This window comes from Hemitrygon akajei, chromosome 23, assembly GCF_048418815.1.
Source record: "Hemitrygon akajei chromosome 23, sHemAka1.3, whole genome shotgun sequence".
NCBI classification, from domain to species: domain Eukaryota; kingdom Metazoa; phylum Chordata; class Chondrichthyes; order Myliobatiformes; family Dasyatidae; genus Hemitrygon; species Hemitrygon akajei.
The window spans coordinates 42,116,536-42,139,192 of NC_133146.1; the positions used below are offsets into that span (position 1 = coordinate 42,116,536).

The 22,657-nt window shown below is 40.3% G+C and overlaps 1 protein-coding gene across 3 annotated transcripts in view; it reads right to left on the minus strand.

Annotated features, from left to right (window-relative positions):
- adgra1b (adhesion G protein-coupled receptor A1b) overlaps positions 1 to 22,657 on the minus strand; it is a 533,717-nt gene that overhangs the window by 183,109 nt on the left and 327,951 nt on the right. For all 3 annotated transcript variants that reach the window (XM_073027522.1, XM_073027521.1, XM_073027520.1), the window contains one exon: positions 20,110 to 20,259. In XM_073027522.1, the coding sequence (XP_072883623.1) occupies positions 20,110 to 20,259 (150 nt within the window). The remainder of the gene's footprint in view (positions 1 to 20,109; positions 20,260 to 22,657) is intronic.

A 22,657-nucleotide genomic window follows, 5' to 3' on the forward strand; every position in this document is an offset into this window, starting at 1 on the left:
TTTGGCAACATCTAAGCTTGGGTGGAGAAATACTATATCACTATTGCAGCTTGTAGCTGATCTAGTGATGGTGAGCTTAAACAACAAAAGGACCAGAAAACTCTTTCATCCATCCTAAGGATTACTCTAATTAGAAGTTGAATTGGACCGACCATAGCTATAGGGTTAGGGGCAGGGAAGATCTTCGAACTGTGTGGTTCGTCTGCTGGGTCGTGAATTTCTATCTATAATTAACAATGTTTAAACCAGGAACTTGTCAGAATATTTGTTGCTTGCTTGAAAGAGTGCAGTCAAGACTGTGCTCCATCACTTCAATTGTGTACAAGGCTTAAGAAATTGGTTTTAGTGTCATCAAAACTACCTTCCTCTCACCACTATGCTGATGACGACTGCAGTATGTATGATACTAGAAATGCACTGCAAAATCTCATTAAGGTTACTTTAATAGCACCTCCCGTTCTAGAGACCACTTTGACCAATGAAGACACATAAAGAGAGTAACAGATAGACCAAGATCTGGAACATGGCTGGAACTGACAGAGACACCTTAGGCAGTTATGTGTAGCAGGCCAATCTTGTAGACTTACTGATAATGAACTAAAAATGCTACTGAACTCATACACAGGAAAGCAAGCCTGAGAACTTTTTAGGGTGGGGCCCAACTGGATCCAGGAAGATTCAGGGAAAATGTATCTGCAGGAAAGAGTGGTGCTGGCAGGAAGAACTTCAATCCTTAGCGCTCAAGTTGTCAAATTAGAGAATTGAGACTTTTAGTTGGGGCTGGGATGGATGAAACGGGAACAGTGAGTATCGTCTGCAATGCTGGTAGTCTAGTCAGGGGCTGCAAATATCAATTAGGATGGCAGTATTAGTTGGAGTGTGTTGTTAGACTGATGGGCTGTGAGTGCAAGGAGATCAGTGTGCAGGAGCAGCAGGTTGCTATACAGGGAGGACAGAAAGAGTAGAAGACCACTGACTGTGAACCAGGTAAATCAATAACTTAGAGAAGTCTTCCTCATAGGTATCCTGTTTAAGTGATTGGATGGCACAGGTCATATGACGGAAAAGATGAACCGGAGAATGGTGGGTGAGTAGTGGGTGACTACATTCCGCTCGCAGAGGTGGGAGTAGTGGGAAATAAATAGTAGCATTTAAGATGCTCAAGGAAAGGTACACAAATATGCAGAGAATGGAGGGCTATGAACCATGGGGGGGGAAGAAGAGACTGTTTTAGTTAGGTGTTTAACTAACTAAATTAGTTCAGTGCAATATCATGTGCTGTAGGGCCTGTTCCTGTTTTGTGGTGCTCAGTCGTACACCAGCAGGGATAGAAGAGTACACTTGCAGTGTGCGAACATATCGGATGCATGGAGGAACTGAGGACTTCACCCAAGTGGCTCGAAGCCCCAGACTTTCGAGATCATTTTATTCCTCACAGAAATCGGATCGAGTGGCAGATAGGTACACAGCACCAGTACGGAGTTGTACCACTTCCATTTACCCATCAAGTCATACACCATCCTGACTTATATCAGCATTCCTTCGTACATACAGCGGTCTCTATCACACTATACTCAATTGTGGTAGTGTTACCAGCACAGTCAGCCTTGGTCCATTGCCTCAGGAACTAGGGGAGGTCAATAAATGAAACCCCAATCCAGGAGACAAATTTAAAAAATCAAGTGCCTGCACATTTGCAATGTACTTCTCAGCACAACTGTTACTGTGATAAGCAGATGATTGAGGTACTTGTTAATCTTTAATTTTAACAACTTTCCAATAACACAAAGAAAGATGAGATTTTTCCTTTTAGGAGATTTAACAGAACCCAAAATGTTTACCATTGCTTGCATGGTGGGTGGTGGGGGGGGGGTGCTGATGCTTTTAGTAAGCAGGTGGGGGGAGAAAGAGGAATGTTGATGCTGCTGTTTGTTCGTGTGAGGGGGAGGGGAACTTCTATGTTCTACTGTAATATTTTTCTGTCATTCATTTTTTGGGATTTTTTTTCTTCTGTTTTGTGGACGTCTGTGAAGAGTAAGAATTTCAGGTTGTATACTGTAGACATTCTCTGATATTAAACTGAAACATTAAAATAATGCCAAAACTGCATTTTGTATTTAATTTCATTTTAGATTAATTTAATATAAACACAGAACTGGGTGCATTTATAACTTCGGTGACAGTAACAGAATTGCCTGCAGTTGCCAACAAATGTAGTAAGGGCACATGATAGACATACTTAGGATATTGTGGTTATTTGGGAGCACACGGAGACTTGAAGAACAACAATCATTTCAGTTACAGCCAATTTCAGTGGCAGAATTGAAGATACCTTTTAGATTTGCTGTCTGAAGAGGGAGTGTTATTATTCAACCTGGTTTCCTAACTTATAAAGAAATGTATTTTCCCCATTTCACCAGACCCAAAGGTGAATAAAGAAATCAATACAACTTGATCTTGAGTCTGAGAGGTGTTGTGATTGCAAGCATTCAGGCGAGTAGTAAGTCCTTCATTGCATTCCTGAGTTCACTCTTATAAAAAGGAAAGAAAAATGGATTTCTTCAACTGTTGAACACATGAAATATCTTCAGAACTATACTTGAGAAGCAGCTGCAGAGGTAAACTTAGGCATACAAAGGGAGTGGTTCCACATTAACCAGTGGTTAATGAAGATGTTCTATTAACATCACAAAACTTTGAAACACTTGTTCTGACATTCTTAAATATCCTGAGGCACTTGAAAGGAGAATTATCAGAGAGGGGTATGGAGGGATGTGGTCCAGGTGCAGGTCAGTGGGACTAGGCAGAAAAATGGTCCGACGCAGCCAAGAAGGGCCGAAGGGCCTATTTCTGTGCTGTAATGTTCTATGGTTCTAAAAAAAATAGGGTCAAGCTACATATAGAGCCATTAAGATTGGTGAGCAATAATTTGGTCAAAGTGATTTGCTCTTGATCGATGTCAATAAAACTAAAGAGCTTATTTTTGATTTCAAGAAGGGGTAGGAGAGTAAACATTGGGGAATCAGTGATAGAGAGAGTCAATAGCTTTTAATACCTGGGCATTAAAGTATCAGATGACCTGTCCAGCGCCCAGCACATAGATCATAAGCAAAGTGCACAAGCATCTTACTTTCCCAGGAGGTGAAGGAAGTTCGGCCTGTCACTGAACACTGTACCAAATTTCTAGAGATGTATTGTTGGAAGCATCCTGACTAGTTGCATCAGGGTCTGGTACAGCAATTTGAGTGTAAGAAGCTGCAGAGGGTAGTGGACAAAGCCGAAGGAACTCAGCAGGTCAGGCAGCATTAATGAAAGGGAATAGATGGTCAACGTTCCAGGCCAATACTCTCAGCATCTCAGAGCAAAACTTCAATTGTTTACTCCTCTCCATAGTTGCTGCCTGACCTGCTGTGTTCATCCAGCACTTTGTGTGCATTGCTCAAGATTTCTAGCAGCTGTAGAATCTCTTGTGGCAAAGAGCAATGGACTATGCCCAATACATTATGGGCACATCTCTTCCCACCACTGGCACTATCTTTAGCAGGCTTTGCCTCAAGAAGACAACATCTATCTGCAAACAACCCTGCCATCTGGCCAATGCCACCTATTTTCTAGCTACCACCAGGCAGAAGGTAGAGAAGCCTGAAGTATAACACAGCTAGGTTTCTGTACTGTCCTTCAACCATTTGGTTCTTGAACCAACCAGCAAAATCCCAATCACTACACTTTAGCACCATTATGATCACTTTGCGCTACAATCAACTTGTTTTTTTTCTTTTGTTCTAATTGCGTTCTTCCTTCTAAAATTGGGTATTATTTATGTTTAATTTATGTTTTTCTTGTGAATGCTGCTTATATGGTGCTATGTAGCTGTGAGTTCTTTCTTCACTGCACCTGTTCATATAAGTAGTTGTAAATATGACATTAAATTCCTAAAATTGATATTAAAATTTGCACTACTTATTTTTTCTTTGCACAACATATTTAATGTAATTCTTATTGTAGTTTATAGTTTGTTTCTATGTATTGCGCTGTACTGCTGCTGCAAACCAACAAATTTCATGACTTATGCCAGTGATATTAAACTTGGTTCAGATTCTGAAAATCAACTATGCTTTAGACCATATATGTCAAACTCAAGGCCCGCGGGCCAAATCCGGCCCGCGGTGGAATTATCTTTGGCTCGCGAGATAATATCTAATTACTATTAAAGCTGGCCCCAGTAATTGAAGCGCCTATGGCGTATGATATGGCTAATGCTGAGTTTATTCAGGTACCAGGTTTTCAAGGTTTTCAGGGTTTTTAGTGTTTATTTGGCAGTCTTGCTCGGCAGTCTTCTTCATAAGAAATGGAATTTGTAAAGTGAAACACTTTGTAGTTATAGCAGAGACTGAGACACATGAGAGCAGGCTGAAAAAACGGAGGCAACGAAAGCTGCGTTCGCATGCGTCCGACTGATCCGGCCCGCATGAAGCTGCATTTTGCTCAATCCGGCCCGTGACCTAAAATGAGTTTGACACCCCTGCTTTAGACCATCAGGTAAGCTTTAAAAAGCAAATTAAAGGAGGGGAAAAGCAGAATACTCAAGTACTGTAGCAGCAGCCAGGCCAGTGGCACTGTGGCTGGATCTGTAACACAGCAGGGAAGAGTTAAATCAGGCAGAGTGGTAGTGATAGGAGGCTCGATCGTAAGGGGCATGGACAGGAGATTCTGCGGCCATGAAAGAGAAGGCAGAATGATGTGTTGCTTCCCAGGTGCTAAGATCCGAGATGTCTCAGAATGGCTGCAGAAGGTTTTCAAGAAGGTGCAGCCAGAGGTTGTGGTGCACATTGGCAGCAATAACTTAGCTAGGAAGGGTGAAGTGGTCCTGTGCAGTGAGTATAGGGATTTAGGGAAAAGGCTGAAGAACAGGACCTCCAAGGTAGTAATAAAATCACAAACAAAAAAAAATCTACAGATGCTGGAGATTTGAGAAACACACACAAAATGCTGGAGGAACTCAGCCAGCCAGGCGGCATGCATGGAAAAATGCAGTCAACGTCTCAGGCCGAAACCCTTCGGCAGGACTGGAGAAAAAAAGCTGAGGAGTAGATTTGAAAGGTGGGAGTGATAGATGAAACTTGGAGGGGGGGGGGATGAAGCAAAGAGCTAGAAAGTTGATTGGTGAAAAGAGACAGAAGGCCACAGAAGAAAGATAAAAGGAGGGAAAGGAGAGGAGCACCAGAGAGAGGCGATAGGTGGGCAAGGAGACAACATGAGAGAGGGAAAAGGGGATGGGAAATGGTGAAGGGGTGAGGGGTGGCATTACTGGAAATGTGAGAAATCAATGTTCATGCTATCAGGTTGGAAACAGAATACAAGGTGCTGTTCCTCCAACCTAAATGTGGCCTTATCTCGGCAGTGGAGGAGATTCTGAGTCTGTTGGGGTCATATACTATGTTCAGTGCTCCCGGTGTGGCCTCCTGTATATCAGTGAGACCCAATGTAGATTGGGAGACAACTTCACCAAACATCTACGCTCCATCCGGCAGAAAACGTGTGGCCTCCTATTTTAATTCCACTTCTCATTTCCATTCATGGCCTCCTCCACTGTCGTGATAAGGCCACACTTTTTATCAGCTTTTTTCCCTCCAGTCCTGCCAAAGGGTTTTGGTCCAAAATGTCAACTTTTTTTTTACATAGATGCGCCCTGGCCTGCTGAGTTCCTCCAGCACTTTGTATGTGTTCCATGGTAGTAATCTCAGTGCCAGTACTAGTCAGGGCAGGAATAGGATGATGGTACAGGTGAATGAGTGGCTGAGGAAGTGTTGCAGGGGCAGGGTTTCAGATTTCTGGATCATCGGGATCTCTGTTGCAAATGTATGATCTGTACAAGAAGGGTAGGTTGTACCTGAACCCAATGGGGACCTGCCTTGCAGGCAGGTTTGCTGCACTTGTTGAGGAGGGGTATAACTAAGTTGGCAGGGGAATGGGAACTGGAGTAAGAGGGCTGAGGATGGGCAGTTAGTATACAAGTTGATGCAGTGTGTAGTGAGACTGTGAGGAAGGACAGGCAGATGACAGGGCAAAATTTCAGTTAGTGGGATGAGATGCAGTGTAACAGGGAGACAAAATAGAAAAAGGTGATGAATACAGGACTGAAGGTGCTATATTTGCATGTCCACAGTATAGAGAATAAGGTAGATAATCTTGCAATGCTGTTAGAGATTGGTAGGTATAGCATTGTGGGCATCACTGAGACATGGCTGAAAGTCAGAGATCATAATATGATAGAATTCACCCTGAGAGGGAGAAGATAAAGACAAATGTATTAGTTAACGGTGGAATAAGAGGAATTATGGAGGCATGAGAGAGGAGTTGCCCAACACTGATTGGAAAGGGACACTAGCAGGGATGATGGCTGAAAAGCAATGGCTGAAATTTCTGAGGGGAGCTGAGAAGGTGCAGAATAGATACATTCCAAAGTTGAAAAAGTATTCTAAAGGGAAAATGAGGCAACTGTGGGTGATGAGGGAAATCAAAGACACCATAAAAAGCAAAAGAGAAGACATATAATATAGCAAAAATTAGTGGGAAATTAAGGATTGGGATGCTTTTAAAAATGACCAGCAGGCAACTAAAAAAGACATAGAAGAGAAGAGGTGAAATATGAAACTAAGCTAGCTAAAAATATCAAAGAGGATATCAAAAGTTTTTATAGATATATAAAGAGTAAAAAAGTGATGAGAATATACATTGAACTGCTGGAAAATGACACTGGACAGGTAGTTATGGGGAAGAAAGGAATAGTGAACACACTCAAGTATTTTGTGTCAGTCTTCATTATGAAGTACACTAGCAGTATGCCAGAAATTTGAGAGTGTCTGGGGGCAGACGTGAGTGTAGTTGCTACTACTAAGGAGAAAGTGCCTGGAAAGCTGAATGGTGTGAAGGTAGTTAAGTCACTGGGACCCGATGAACTACACCCCAGAATTCTGAAAGAGGAAGATGAAGAGATTGTGGAGGCATTAGTAATGATCTTTCAAGAATCACTTGATTCTGGAATGGTTCTGGAGGACCAGAAAATTGCAAATGTCACTCCACTCTTTAAGAGGCAGGGAGGCAGAAGAAATGAAATTATAGGCCAGTTGGGTTGACTTCAGTTGTTGGGATGATTCAGGAAACTAATCTTAAACATGAGATTTTTGGGTCCTTGGGATGATAAAATAGGACAAAGTCACCTTGGTTTCCTTAAACAAAAATCTGGTAGAATACTTTGAAGAAATAACAGGCAGGATAGACAAAGAAGAGCCAGTGGATGTTGTTTACTTGAATTTTCAGAAGGCCTTGACAAGGTGCTGCACAGGAGGCTACTTAACAAGATAAGACTCCATGGAAATGCAGGAAAGAAGATTGGCTGATTGGCAAGAGGCAAAGAGCCAGAATAAAGGGGGCCAATTCTTTTCAAGTTGTATGTCAACAGTTTAAATGATGATACTGATGGCTTTGCAGCCAAGTTTGCAAAAGATATGAAGATAGGTGGAGGGGCAGGTAGTGTTGAGGAAGGGCTTAAGACAGATTGGGAGAGTGGGCAAAGAAGTGGCAGATGGAATATATTGTAAGGAATTGTATGATCATGCACTTTAGTAGAAGAATTAAAGGCACAGAATATTTTCTAAATGGGGAGAAAGTTCAAAAATCAGAGGTGAAAGGGATTTGGGAATCTTTGTGCAGGATTCCTTGAAGGTTAATTTGAGTAGGTGGTAAGGAAGGCAAATGCAATGTTATCATTCATTTTGATTGGACTAGAATATGAGCAAGGATGTATCAGGAGTATTTGATGGCTCTGAAGTTCAGAAGAATGAGGTGGGATCTCATTGAAACCTATCAAATATTGAAAGCCCTACACAGTGTAGATGTGGAGAGGATGTTTCCTATAGTGTTTGAGTCTAGTACTGGAGGGCACAGACACAGAATTGAGGGATGTCCATTTAGAACCGAGATGAAAAGGAATTCCTTCAGCCAGAAAGCAGTGAATCTGTGGAATTCATGGCCAAAAATTTCTGTGGAGGCCTGGTCAATGGGTATACTTAAAGAAGAGGTTGATAGTTTCTTGATTAGTAACGGTATCAAAAGTTGTGGAGAGAAGGCAGGAGAATGGGGTTGAGAGGGATAATAAATCAGCAATGATAGAATGGTGGAGCAGAATCACTGGGCTGGGTGGCCTAATTCTGCTCCTATGTCTAATGGTCTTATGGTCCATGTGTTTTGGACTTAGGCATCTGGCACACCAACGAATGATGTGGTAAAATAAACTTGGAAGAAGTCAAGTCGCCTGTAGTGGAGAATAACAGCTCCAAGTTTACTGAGCCTAAACAAGATTACAGAGGTGGCTAAAGCTGTAGAAGGACTTGAGCAGAAACATGAGAGATTTAAAACTAAGGCTTCACTGACTCAAGAGACATTGTGGATCACCAAGCACAAGAGAGATAAATCAATGGGACTTTGCAAGTTCAGGTACAGACTAGATCCAGAGAACATCTCAAGAGTTGAGTCTGCTCGTAAAACAACACATGAGGCTACCAAAAGCAGGTTTGCTTGAAATATGATAATGAGAAAAGGCGATGGAGATGATTATGAGAGGTTTTTTTTTCATTTCTGTGATAGACATATCTGATACAAGAAGACATAGGTTTAAGGTAAGGGTCTAAAATTTACAGATGTACCTGGCAAGTTCTTTTCTTACACAGAGAGTAGAAGGTACCTGAAATGCAGTGGCAGGGCAATTAGTGGATACAATTACAACAGAAATGTTCTAGAGGTTATTAAGGCAAAAAACTTATGTATAAGCGGGAGCAGAGCAATATCGACAATGTGCAGGTGTAGATGGGATTAGTTAGATTTACATCATGGTTATCGCAGATATGGTCGGCTGTAGGGCCTGTTTCTGTGCTCTACTGTTCTGGGTTCAAACGATGGGAACGATTGGGGGGGGGGGTGGTGGTAGAGAACAGTGTAGATCAATATCAGACTGGACAATGAAGGGAGGTGGACAGTAATTGGGGAATAAACTCGGAGGTGGGGACCTGAAACAATGACTTTGGTCCATCTGAAATGATATCACAAAGATCTTGAAAGGAGGAGTCACAGCTCCTGATCAATTATCTACACTTAAGAAATGCACATTTCAAAGCCGTGGACACACTTTTAGGGATCCTGCAGTTCATGTTCCTTGTGTTTTTTGTTTACTTCCATTTTACTATTTGCACAATTTGATTAAGGCGCTTCAGCACTGAACTGACTCTGCATCTGTGGCCTGCAAACATTGGCACAAGATTTAGCTGATTCCGTGGCTATGGCCTGCAGCCACTGGACTCCTGGACCAGCTTCACACGTTGCGATATTAGTCACTTGTTATCAAAGAATGAACACATTCTACTCCATGAGATTTGTTTGCTTACAGGCAGCCACAAAGAAAGAAACCCAAAGAACTCAATTTAAAAAATGAAAGATCATAACCACTGCGCAGAGAAAGAGAGAAAAAAACACACACATTATGTCAACAATGGATGCATTCCAAACCAGATTAAGTCCTTAGATCCACTCCCTGGAGCAGCCGGACGGTAGGCCCAAGCTTCAATCTCTGTTCTTCACACGTAAAAGCTCGCAGAGACAGCAGCTGCCAGAGTGAGGAATAAACATCTCAAGAGAGTGAGCGGAATCAGCCCAACCCACAACTCTGCATTCATGCTTTCCAGTCTATCTGGGCTGGTGTTTAAATCACCTGAGCACCAGATCATGCCCTTCTCTAGGACCTGGGCCCCAGTGCAGCGATACACCCAGGCACAGCCCGAAGCTGTTCTCAATCTCACCAAATTGGCTCAGCGCTTGGATCGATCCAACCTCGTGCTCGGGATATGTGCGTGGGGCTCGAAACTCTTCCACATTGACTCCTCTCCAAATCGTTCACTCCAGCAGTGACAGCCATACCAACTCCACCTTGAACATGTTGTGTTCCAGCTTTGCAACACACCACTACACTCATCCTTCCAATCAGCTTCTCCTCCACTTGCCTCAGCGGCTCCGTGGCTGTGGACTCACTTCTGGGGCCCCTGCAGTTAATGTTATTTTTTTACACTTTACAGTTTGCACAATTTGTTCTTTTCTACACACACTGGGCGCATTGATGGTCTTTAAACAGATTCTATTGTGTTTCTTTGTTTTGTGGCTGCCTGCAAGAAGACAAATCTCAAGGTTGTATACAGTATACATACTTAGATAATAAATATACTTTGAACTGTAGTTTTGTTCTGTTTACTGTGATCTACTTTACAATATTTTCCACGTTGATTTGAAAGGATTCACAGCAGGTCCAGAAACATGAGGAGCTTGTCTAACATTTTTGCAAGAACACAATTAAGATGAAAGTTGATCCTTTGCTGATGGCAGTTTGGGTTCTTCTTGTCGAGAAATGTACTACATGATGTCACAATTGTTATTGATTGATTGATTGGTACAGTGCAGAGTAGACCCTTCCGGACCTCCGAGTCATGTTGCCAGCAAACCTCAATTTAACAACAGAACAATTTACAATGTCCAATTAACCTACTAACTGCTGTGTCTTTGGACTTTGGGAGGAAACTGGGAGCACCCTGAGAAAGCTCATGCATTCCATCAGGAGGATGTACAGGCTCCTTACAGAAGACGTTGGAATTGAACTCTGAACTCTGACGCCCCAAGCTGCAATAGCATCGCGCTAACTGGTACATAGCTGTGGTGCCCATCACTATCAATCTGTCACTTTAACAGAATTATCAACATATAGCAGAAAAAAACAAGAACAAAACTTCAGTAAGTGAATTCCAATCTGATCATGTAAAACCAGCTAATTTTCTTTTAAATTGGTCCTCTCATAGAACATTTTAGTGGAATGCTAGCCCAGAAAAATAATCCAGTTTCCAAATAGCAATAGCAAGTGAAATGTCAGTTGTCTTTTCCAAATATTTTCAAATTCAGATGTTTTCCTCCAAATGAAATGCCAATATACGACGTGGTTTCAAGCCACTCAAGACAGTAAATAACCTTAATTTACCCTTTATCTGCAATTGTAATTCCAGAGACTTGCTCAGAACAGGCCAAATCAAACATCCTGTGGAGAGTTTAAAAACAATTTCCTTTTGTTTGCACAAGTAAGTGATCTCCAAATGAAACATTCAAAGCCAAAGTGAGTGAACTAATACAGGTGAATTAAAAAGATTTCTGATAACTGTGGAGTAATAATTTGTCTGTGCTGGAAATGGTAATGCACTGCAGACATGTAATTTTAACTCAAGGAACTTATCTGTGCATCTAATGTAGAGATTCTAGCTTAAGCAATACCAAATGGTTACTTATTGCATTAGTTCAGAGTAATTCTGGGAGTTGTGTGCATCCACTGAATGTAACACAAGACCATTGACAGGTAAGGGCTCACTGACCACACCTGCTGCTCTAAGTTGCTGAATGCACAGCGAATACTTGAACAACCAGTGACGTAGGCACGGGGGACAAGCACCTTATTTTCCGTTTCAACTTCAACATCAGCATCTTGGAGGATCTGTCACTGATGCAATCAAGAATGCACACCCATAACTATACTTCCATAAGCATTTTATGGTGCATCCATTACAAATGACCCTCACCACCTGGGACATGCCCTCTTCCCACTGCTACAATCAAGAAGGAGGTATAGGAGCCACATGACATCACTACTCCACCTTTTGTACCATTTATTCATTTATAGCTTATTGTAATTTTTATGACTTTAACTCTAGTCCTGCCATGAAACAACAAACTTCATGAGATATGGCACTGATAATAAATTCTGATTCTGATCTATTGGTGTGCCCCTATATGTGGGGCACAGTGAACCATACAGGTTTGTGATGATCCTGCAGAGCCCAGAGGGACGTGAATGCCAAAGTGATCATTCTAATACTGATCCCATGTAGAAAAATGTTCAATGATCTGATATATATATGCTGAGGTCAGTGAACACAAAAAAAAAACAAATAAGTTACCAGAAAGACGAAAATAATATTTCCCCACGTACTATTTCCCGCAACAATAGTTACCTGATGAAAATCTCTCATCATCATTACTCCTACCTGACATTCATTAACCCCAACACACGCTCATATAGACATATGAAACACCATGCACAAATATATTTCCAATTTGCATGCAAAGTTTGCAAGGTAAGAGCAGGCAATGATAATGGATGGGGAATAGGCTTCAGAGAATCTAACTATTCAGAGATATGTAGGATTGAGTCTGGCAAACATTGCATCAACTGCCAGACAAGCTGTGGGTAACTCCAAGGATCACAGTGCACTACATCTAATTTTGCTTCTCATTTTCCACTTACCACCCACACCCAAACTTTCCTCATTTGCAAGAGGCAGGAGATTTAAATGCAATGCTCTTCCAGAAATGTCTGCACAGGCACTTCCTAACGAGCCAGCAGAAACTATATATGATGACACACTGTCACAGCATCTGTCACTTGTGTTCACCAGCTCTCATACTGGCACACAGGGATGGGGGAGGGAGACTAAATAGGCAGTGGGTGCATGTGGCAAATCACCGAGGAGAAGTGAGCTGCAGCCAAAACAAGGAGTACCAGTTTTCCCTTTAACACGAAGCCACATCAGTTCTATTTCTGAGGGACCGGGATGGGCAATCTAAAATGGAAGACAAAAAAGACTGCAGTTTTTGTAATCTGGAACATAAAATAAACTGCTGGCAGAACTCAGAGCATAGAGGGGGAATAATCAGTTCAAATCGATGAGAGGGGGAGTGAGGCAGGAGCTTCCAGGCCATCAGTAGAACAAGGAGCAGAGGCAGATAATGGGCAGATGGAGCCAGGTGGGGGAGCAGGTGGGTGGAATTTAGAGACAGAAGCAGAGTGGGAGATACGTAGAGAAAGATAAGGAAAGAGAAGATACGGGGGCAGATGGATCCATGTGGACAGATGGGAAGATGAAGATAGAATCAGAGGCATCAAGAGGCTACAAATCTAGGTTCTGATAAGTAAGGAAGATAGTAAGTAGAACCAGGTAAGGGAGTGGGCGGATGAAGCCATTTGGGGGAAAGTATAGAAAATCCAGTGGGTTAAGTGTGTGAGGAAATAGACACTTGGTACCAGGTGAGGGAGGAATAGGTAACAGAGGGAGCTGGGGGTTGTTTTTGACAATACTTGGGTGCATCAGGAGAGAGAAAAGACCACAGATGGAGCAAGTTAATTAAAACTGAAAAATTCTATGTTCAAACCACTGGGTTGTATACTACCCAAATGGGATAAACAGCACCACATACTGGTTTTGCTGGGTGCCTTGCAAATGCACTTATAAAGATCTTGTGCCTCAGCAAAGATACTCTGATTTTTATATCCTTGTGAAAATAAAGTGCTCAATGCGAGCTCCAAAATGCTTACTTGTGGGGAACAATTAACACCTTTGCAAATCAATCTAATAAACTTCCCTCTCATTAAGGATCTCTTTAAATACCACAGGTGGGGTTCAGTGCTGACTTCCTGCAATGAGTCAAACATTGTGGCAGTTGCTTAAACACAGGCAATAAAATTACTCATGGCAGAAGGATGAATGTTATCACCACGTATTCTACATGCTTTAGCAAGGCAACACCAAGTGCATGGAAATACCTGGTGCAATATCACAACCCTAATAAATAGAAAAATAGTTTCCTAATGCTGTGACCTTAAACTCTGCTAGACTTTGCTGATGAGCTCATCTGTAAATACTTCAATTTGGTGACTCTCATGGGAGTTCAATGATGGGGAAAACCTTTAATAAGAAGGTTTTAAGACCAAGATCTCTAAAAATGATTCCTCTTGATTTTCTGACAAAAAAAATCTCTTCACTTCAAGTTATCAGATGAGCTCTTGTTGGTTACAATAAGCAATCAGAAGGGCCCTTTAGCAAGAAGCCAACTGTTTTTATTGGGAAAAGTTTACAGCAACTGAAAAGCCTCATCATTAAGAGGTTTAATGTTATCACTTGATATCAGTAGAGCTTGATCAAGTAACGGGGTAAAGTAACCCTTTAATTTCAAAATTCTTATTGAAATTTATTCTGTAGTGCTGCCCCACTTTAAAGAACTAGGAACCTGAGATTTGCACAGCATCAGAAAAATATGCAGAAATTGAGCAATTACACAAGATTAACGAGCCCATAGACTATAAGACATAGGAGCAGAACTAGGCCATTCAGTCCATCCAGTCACTCTGCCATTCCATCATGGCTGATCCATTTTCCCTCTCAACTCCATTCTCCTGCCTTCTTTCTATAACCCATTATACCCCGACTAATCAAGAACCTAGCAACCTCTGTCTTAAATATACACAGTGACTTGGCCTCCACAGCTGCCTGTGGTAACAAATTCCACAGATTCACCACTCTTTGGCTAAAGAAAATCCTCATCTCTGTTCTAAGTGGACTTCCCTCTATCAGAGCTGTGCCCTCGGATCCTGGACATTCCCACAATAGGAACTATCCTCTTCATATCCACTCTATCTAGGCCCTTCAACATTCAATAGGTTTCAATGAGGTCACCCCTCATTCTTCTGAATTCCAGTGAGTACAGGCCCAAGCCATCAAATGCTCTTCCTATGACAAGCCTTTCAACCCTGGAATCATTTTCATGAATCTCCTTGGAACCCCTTCCACTGTCAACACATTCTTTCTTACAAATCTACAAATGAGACTTCATTAATGCTATATAAAGTCTCAACATTACATCCTTGCTTTTATATTCTAGTCCTCTTGAAATGAACACAAACATTGCACCCGCCTTCCTCACACCAGACTCAACCTCCAAGTTAACCTTCAAGGAATCCTGCAGAAGGATTTCCAAGTCCATTTGCACTTCAGATCTTTGAAATTTCTCCCTGCTTAGAAAATAGACTATGCTTTTATTCCTTCTACCAAAGGGCATGACTATATACTTCCAGATACTGTATTCTGCCAATTCTTTGCCCATTCTCCTAATCTGTCTAATTCCTTCTGCAGCCCTCTTGCTTCCTCAACTCTAATCGCCTCTCCACCTATCTTTGTATAGTCCGCAAACGTGGCCTCAAAGACATCAATTCCATCATTGAAATCATTGACATTAATAGTCACTGGAAGCCAACCAGAAATGGCCCCCTTTATTCCTACTTTTTGCCTTTTGCTAATCAGCCAACACTCTATCCATGCTAGTATCTTTTCTGTAATACCATGGGTCTTATCTTGTTGATCAGCATGTGCGGCACCTAGTCAATGATCCTTTGAAAATTCAAGTACACAGCATCCACCTGTGTCTATCCTGTTTGTTATTTTCTCAAAGAATTCAAGCAGATTTGTCAGACAAGAGTTTCTCTTAAGGAAATGATGCTGATTTTAATCTATTTTATCATGTGCCTGTAAGTACCCTGAGACTTCATGCTTAACAATCGACTTCAACATCTTCCCAGCCACTGAGGTCAGACGAGCTGGCCTATAATTTTCTTTCTTTAGCTTCCCTCCCTTCTTAGAGTGGAGTGACATTTGCAATTTTTAGCCTCCACAATCTCTTCAGCTACCTCTTTCAAAACCCTAGCATGTAGTCCATCTGGTCCAGGTGACTTATCTACCTTCAGACCTTTCAGCTTCCCAAGCAATAATGCATTATGCATTATATGTTTTTTTGAAGTAGTTCATTTTTTCCTTGTGCCATTGAAGTGGAAAAAGATAAAAGCAGTGTTTCAATTTTCCCCGAGGCATCAACTCCACAATCTCCTTTAGTTAAAATGTGTGGAGACCATATTAAAGCTAATGTACAGTATATGAGGTGAGTGCAGATCTGAGGAATGTGATCTTAAATTGGATAGAGTGCTTACTCTGACCTACTAGTGCCTTCTAAGGTGAGACAATAGAGGCTCTGGGGATAAATATTAATTACACAACATTAGGAAGAGAATAACACGGAAATAGTAAATCTGGAACACAGTTCAGAAATAAACAATGAAACAAGGACAAGATTTTAAAAAATGTACTTCAAACTGTTCTAAGGAAGGTTCCTATAAACCGAGGAATGAAATGAATCGGAGACTGCAGAAACATTGAAGAAACAGCTGTAGATCTTGGTAGGATTGAACTTGGCTGATCTGTATTATCTTGTGATCTGGATCAACTGCAAAATTAAAAAGGTGGACCAATGAAAATAAATACCTTAGCTTGGAAAATGTATGGAATTCAACTAGAACAATAGTTCAGTATTGCCGCATCAAAATATTATGGTGGCCTTGGGAATCATTCCCAAGATCTGGATTAATGCATTGTTTTTCCAGCTATTTTAGATATGTTACTGCACTGTTTTCCAAGGGCACTGGAATTTGGAAATTATTTTCAAGAAGTAAGTTGCAACATAGCTAACTCTGCTTGGATAACAATGTAATGTAATTCACTGCTGAGGACTGAAATGATACTTAAATAAATTGCCATTCCATCTTAAAACTTTAAATCTGCTGATAATATCTGATCTGCTCTTTGTTAAAATTGCTAATATAGAAGCTTTTCATGCTAATTACAAACTAATAAAGGGGTGTTTCTTGCTTCGATGATACATTCTGAAAAGTACAATATCACAAGTTTACTGTAAATTTTATTTTGAAGTACAAATCAGCCATTCAGCAGATGAAGAAGTCAAGGATTCACAAAGAAATTACTTGGATAAAAGGTAATTTTCTACTATTCAAGAGAGGGAAAACCAGGGATAGATAGATCAGTTATCATGACATGCTGCTTGCAAGTTACTAGAGTCTATAATTAAGAATAGAATGAGAGACTACATTGAAACTTTTTAGTTGCTTGTAGAGAATAAGCATGTTTTTTGTAAATGACATGCTTTATTTGATGAAATCTATTTAACCTTATGATGAAGTGAATAAATTATATTCAGCAGCTTAATCATATATTTCTCTGAAAGCATTAGATTTAGTCCCTTTGCAGACTATTAGTTGAAACTGAAATCATGAAACTGAGGACTGATCAGTTAAAAGATTAACCTGGCAATATACGGTAAGTCAAAGATATGGTCAAGTACAGTAATTGACAGGATGTGACTACTAATATTCCACAGGATTGGAACTTTAAATATGCACTCTTTTTATCAACAAGTTTTAATTGGTGCAATAAAGAGTACAAAATTACAAGAATTTATACCAGAGCAAGGACAAAGTTCTGGCAAATGTACTTCAATATTAGTTCAATATGTGAGACATCCTTTCTTCATACTAAGAACAATCCTCAGATTACTTCCTATCTGATGAAAAGCTTGAAAGAGTGCAGTCTACACTAGTTTTAACTTGTTAATAATAGTCATACAGTATGGAAACAGGCCATTTGGCCCCAAGTTCACAGCAACCAGTGGGAACTCTGTGAATTAATCCTACCTTTCAGCACTTGACCAACATCCCACTATGCCTAGGTAAATTACATGATCCTCTAGACATTTTTTAAATGCTGACAGACTCCACTACCACCACTCCCTCCAGCTGTGTATTCTAGATACTCACCACTCTTCAGGTGAAAACAGCCTTCTTTGATTCTGTCTAAGTCTCTTATCTCTTCACCTAAATCTATATATCCTCTTGTTTCATTCACCTCTGACCTGGAGAACAGTGTCCTGTGACCTACCCCATCTAGGCCCCTCATGATTTTATACATTCAATCATATGCCCTTTTAACTTCCTCCACTCCAGGGAAAACAGATCTAAGCTCTCCTGTCTCTCCTCAAAACTGAACAGTTCATGCCAGGTAACATCCCGATGAATCTCCTCTGCAACTTCTCCAGCAGTAGCAAATATTTTCTTACAGTATGGTGACCAGAACTACTTGCAATGCTCCAACTTAGATCTGAACAGTGTTTTATAAATTTGCAGCACAATCTACCTGCTCTTGTAGTCAATGTCTCAAGTGATGAAGGCCACTAGGCATTTGTGCACTGGCAACTTCAAGGGTGTATGGACTTGCAAGCCAAGGTCTGTCTGTTCTTCAATATTCCCTCAGAAATTAAAATTCATGTGCACTTTATGGGATGTTATATTGAAGTTGTGTAAGACATTGATGAGGCCTAATTTAGAGTATTGTGTGCAGTTTTGGTCACCTACCTACAGGAAAGATGTAAATAAGCTTGAAAGAGTACAGAGAAAATTTACAAGGATGTTGCCAGGTCTGGAGGACCTGAGGTATAAGGTTAGGATTTTATTCCTTGGAATGTGGGAAAATGAGGGGAAATTTGATAGAGGTATACAAAATTATGAGGGATATAGCAGGCTTTTCCCCTTGAGGTTGAGTAGACTACAACTAGAAGTCATGTGTTAAAGGTGAAAGGTGAAATGTTTAAGGGGAACATGAGGGAAAACTTCTTCAGTCAGCAGGTTGTGGAAGTGTGGAATGAGCTGCCAGCACAAGTGGTGTATGCAATCTCAATTTCAACTTTGAAGAGAAGTTTGGATAGGTACATGGATGGTAGGAGTATGGAGGGCTAAGATCCAGGTGCAGGTAGACAGGAGTTTAAATGGTCCGACATGGACTAGATAGCCAAAGAGCCTGTTTCTGTGCTGTATTTTTCCATGACTCTATGACTCCTAACCTCATTAATATTCTGAAAATGCTAACCCTTAAGAAGGACGTACTGGAGTGAGATCAAAGATTGGACAGATTGAGAGTTGGATTTTAGGATTTAAAATGAAAAGGAGCAATTACACAAATAAGAGTTACAATAATCAGAATTTAAAAACTAGGAGCAAATTTTATTCATTTTGAGAGAAACTAAGAGCCAAGAAGAACTACTTTTACATTGAATAGTCTAGAAATTGGGAACATAGCCTTTTGGAGTTGAAGGATCAACCAACATGATGTACAAAAAGTGGTAAAAAATTTCAACTGTTTTCTGCAAATTGATGTGGATGTTACAGATCAATCAATGTCAGTTTTAGAATTAACAATTTTAAAATTGTTAATTTTAAAACTGACATTGATAGATCTGTTGTCATTGGATATGGACCATTTATAAATAGAGCAAATATTAGCAGAAATTGTTAGAAAAACAGCAGATCAGGCAGTATCTATGGAGACAGAAATAACCTTTCAGATCAATAACCATTTATTCCATCTGGGAAAAACTTGAGTGAATGCTGATGAGAAAGCAAGAGTTGACTAGGATGACTCAGAAGAAAAACATTTGGGAATGCTGATATCGTATGAGAAGATGTGTCTGATCATCAGGAAGGAGATACAGGGGCATGAAGGCACACACTCAATGATTCAGGAACAGTAATAAGCTGTAGCTTCAGCCTACACCCTTTCAGTCTGTTTTAAAGAATATATATATTTTTTGTTGTAATCTTGTCCTATGAAATCATTGTTGTAAATGATGCTTTTTGTTATGTTTGTACTGACCGAAATGAATTAATTTCATCTCATTAATTTCAAATTTTTTAAAAAGTCAAATTAAAATTTAAGTTTCTTACACTGCCATCTGATTTCTGAATGGACATTGAACCCATGAACACAGCCACATAACATTTTTATTTTTATTTTTACACTACTTATTTAACTATTTAATATATATATAACAATTTCAATACTTATTTCACTCTTATTATGTATTGCAATGTACTTCTGCCACAAAGACAACATATTTCACGACACATAACAGTGATATTTAACCTGATATTGATTCTGAAACATTGTGATAGTGTGACCAGACAAGACTAAAACAGCAAGTGTGGCTCTTCTCCCTAAACACTCGTTAAGTTTGAGGAGACTAAATTGTCTATTCCTCTTCCTGTGTTACTATGGATGTTTTCAGAGCAGAGGCCATATGTTTAAATGATTCAGATTGTCAGGTTCATGAAAACACAGAATAGACAATTTGTTCTGATTAGTGAAATAGATCACATCAGAAAAGGATAGAATCTATAAAGCTCTTCTGGAAATAACTGCTGCAGCACAACTCATTAATAACTTTAAAAAAGGAATTAAGAACTGAGAAAATTAAGGTGTATGAAGTGTCATGTACATGGAATCCATTAACAAGATACTTTACGTCTTTGACTTGATCCACGAAGACGATAAGCTTCTGAATTATTCTTGCCACAAAAATAACATCCATCATGTCCACGAAGCTTGCCGATTCTCCTGTGTAGACCATCAGTTGGTGGGCACAAGCAACAGCATTGGTGGCATTCACTGGGATCTGAAATCACACACGGTCTTTTTTTTACTCAAAAGTATAGAAATAGTAATCCATACATGTTTGTGAAGTTAATAATAACTTAAATTTACAGAGCCACCTTCAATTCAATCATGAATCCCTCAAGTTATCACAGCAGCACAGCAGGAAATCCAATCTGCCCACATTTTAAAGGGATATATTAAATAAAAACCCACTATACACATATGTACATATTATTGGGAGGAGGGGAGTGGTAATTCCCACCATTGCCCATGCACCTGACTTTGCGAGAAAATATGCAGGTGCTGAAAATCCAAAGCAACACATAAAAAATGTTGGAGGAATTCAGCAAGACAGGTAGCTTATATTCCATCTGGGAGGCTTCCAACCTGATGGCATGAACATCAATTTCTCGAACTTCTGGTAATTACCACCTCCCACTTCATTCCCCATTCCAGTTTCCCTCTCTACCTTACCTGCCCATTACCTCCCTCTGGTGCTCCTCCTCCTTCCTTTTCTTCCATGGTCTTTTGTTGTCTCCTATCAGATTCCCCCTTCTCCAGTCCTTTATCTCTTTCACCAATCAACTTCCCAGCTCTTTACTTCACCCCCTTCCTCTCTCCCAGTTTCACCAATCATCTACCACTTTGTACTTCTTCCTCAACCCCCATCCCACCTTCTTACACTAACTTCTTTTTTTCCTGGTCCTGATGAACGGTCTCAGCCCAAAACATCGACTGTACTCTGTTATATAGATCTTACCCAGCCTGCTGAGATCCTCCAGCATTTTGTGCATGTGTTGCTTTGTGACAAAATTATCCAGACATCTAAAATGCAGTCGCACTCCCAGTTTTAAGGGCACACATGTTCAAGCATAAATGCATTTACAGATTTACGATTTTTATTTATCTTCCTTTGAGCAATAAAAATGTATTACATTTTGATCTATGACAAAGGAAAAAAAGATATATCAGGTGAAATTAACAATAGTATTTACAAGGTTCTCTACAGATGGTGGAGTGAATATGTATGATAATTGGAAAGGAAACTCTGCTAGGTGCACAGTCATGTGACTTAGCAACAGAAATTTAAACCATTATCATACTATAAAACACATGTGTTTTTAATTATTTCACCTCATAGCTATTTTCCATTGTCTTAATGCAATGATTGTGTCATTACATGAATTCATTGATTGCTTATCTTTTGTTATGAATACCATGCAATATGTATCAACGCTGTGACAGGAAGTAACTGCTTTTGTTTTGTGATTTGATTACATTTTACTTAAGGCTATGTACTTGATTACATTTAACATTGGATTTCATTTAATCAGACTTAGAACATATTTCAATTTGATTGACAGCACATAACATTGCAATTGATTCCATCTTAAAAATATCCAGCATTGGAAGCTTTAGAACACTGTATACAATTTTTACCCTAGTGACTGTTAAGAGCATTTCACAAAATTAGTATTAGATAATCATGCACAGCGCGTTTAAATGTCATTTGATTTTGGTTCAAATCAAATATCCATTATTACATACATTACAGTAGCATAGAGGCTTGCGTGATTCTATTCAGAAAGGACGTGTTGTCATTGGAAAGAGTCCAGAGGAGGTTTACAAGGATGATTCTGGGAATGAAGGGGTTAACATAAGAGGAGCGTTTGGCAGCTTTGGGCCTGTACTCACTGGAATTTAGAAGAATGTGGGGGTGGGGGGATCTCATTGAAACCTACTGAATGTTGAAAGGGTTACATAGGGTGGATGTGGAGAGGATGTTTCCTATGGTGGGGGCATCTAGAACTAGAGGGCACAGCCTCAAAATTGAGGGGCGACCTTTTAGAATAGAGGTAAGGAGGAATTTTTTTTTAGCCAGAGAGCAGTGAAGCTGTGGAATGCTCTGATACAGACTGCAGTGGAGGCCAAATCCGTCAGCATATTTAAGGCGGAAGTTGATCGTTTCCTGATCGGTCAGGGAATCAAACGATATGATGAAAAGACAGGTGTATGGGGTTGAGTGGGACCCGGGATCAGCCACGATGGAATGCTGGAGTAGACTCAATAGGCTGTATGGCCTAATTCTGCTCCTAAGTCTTATTACAGGTTAGGGTGTTGGACCTCAGAGTTGAAATCTAGCATCCTTTGTAAGCAGCTTGCACGTCCTCCCTGAGGAACGTATGGGTTTCCTCAGAGTGCTCCAAAGACATTCCAGTTAGCTGGTTAATTGGTCATTCTAAATTGTCCTGTGATTAGACTAGGATTAAATCAGGGACTGCTGGTAGTGTGCCTCGAAGGCCCAGAAAGTTCTATCCCACACTTAATCTCTAAATAAATAAATATAATGTGTTTTTAATCAATTTAATCACATTTTACTACAGGCATCTTGGTATTCCAGCAGAAGCACAACTCCT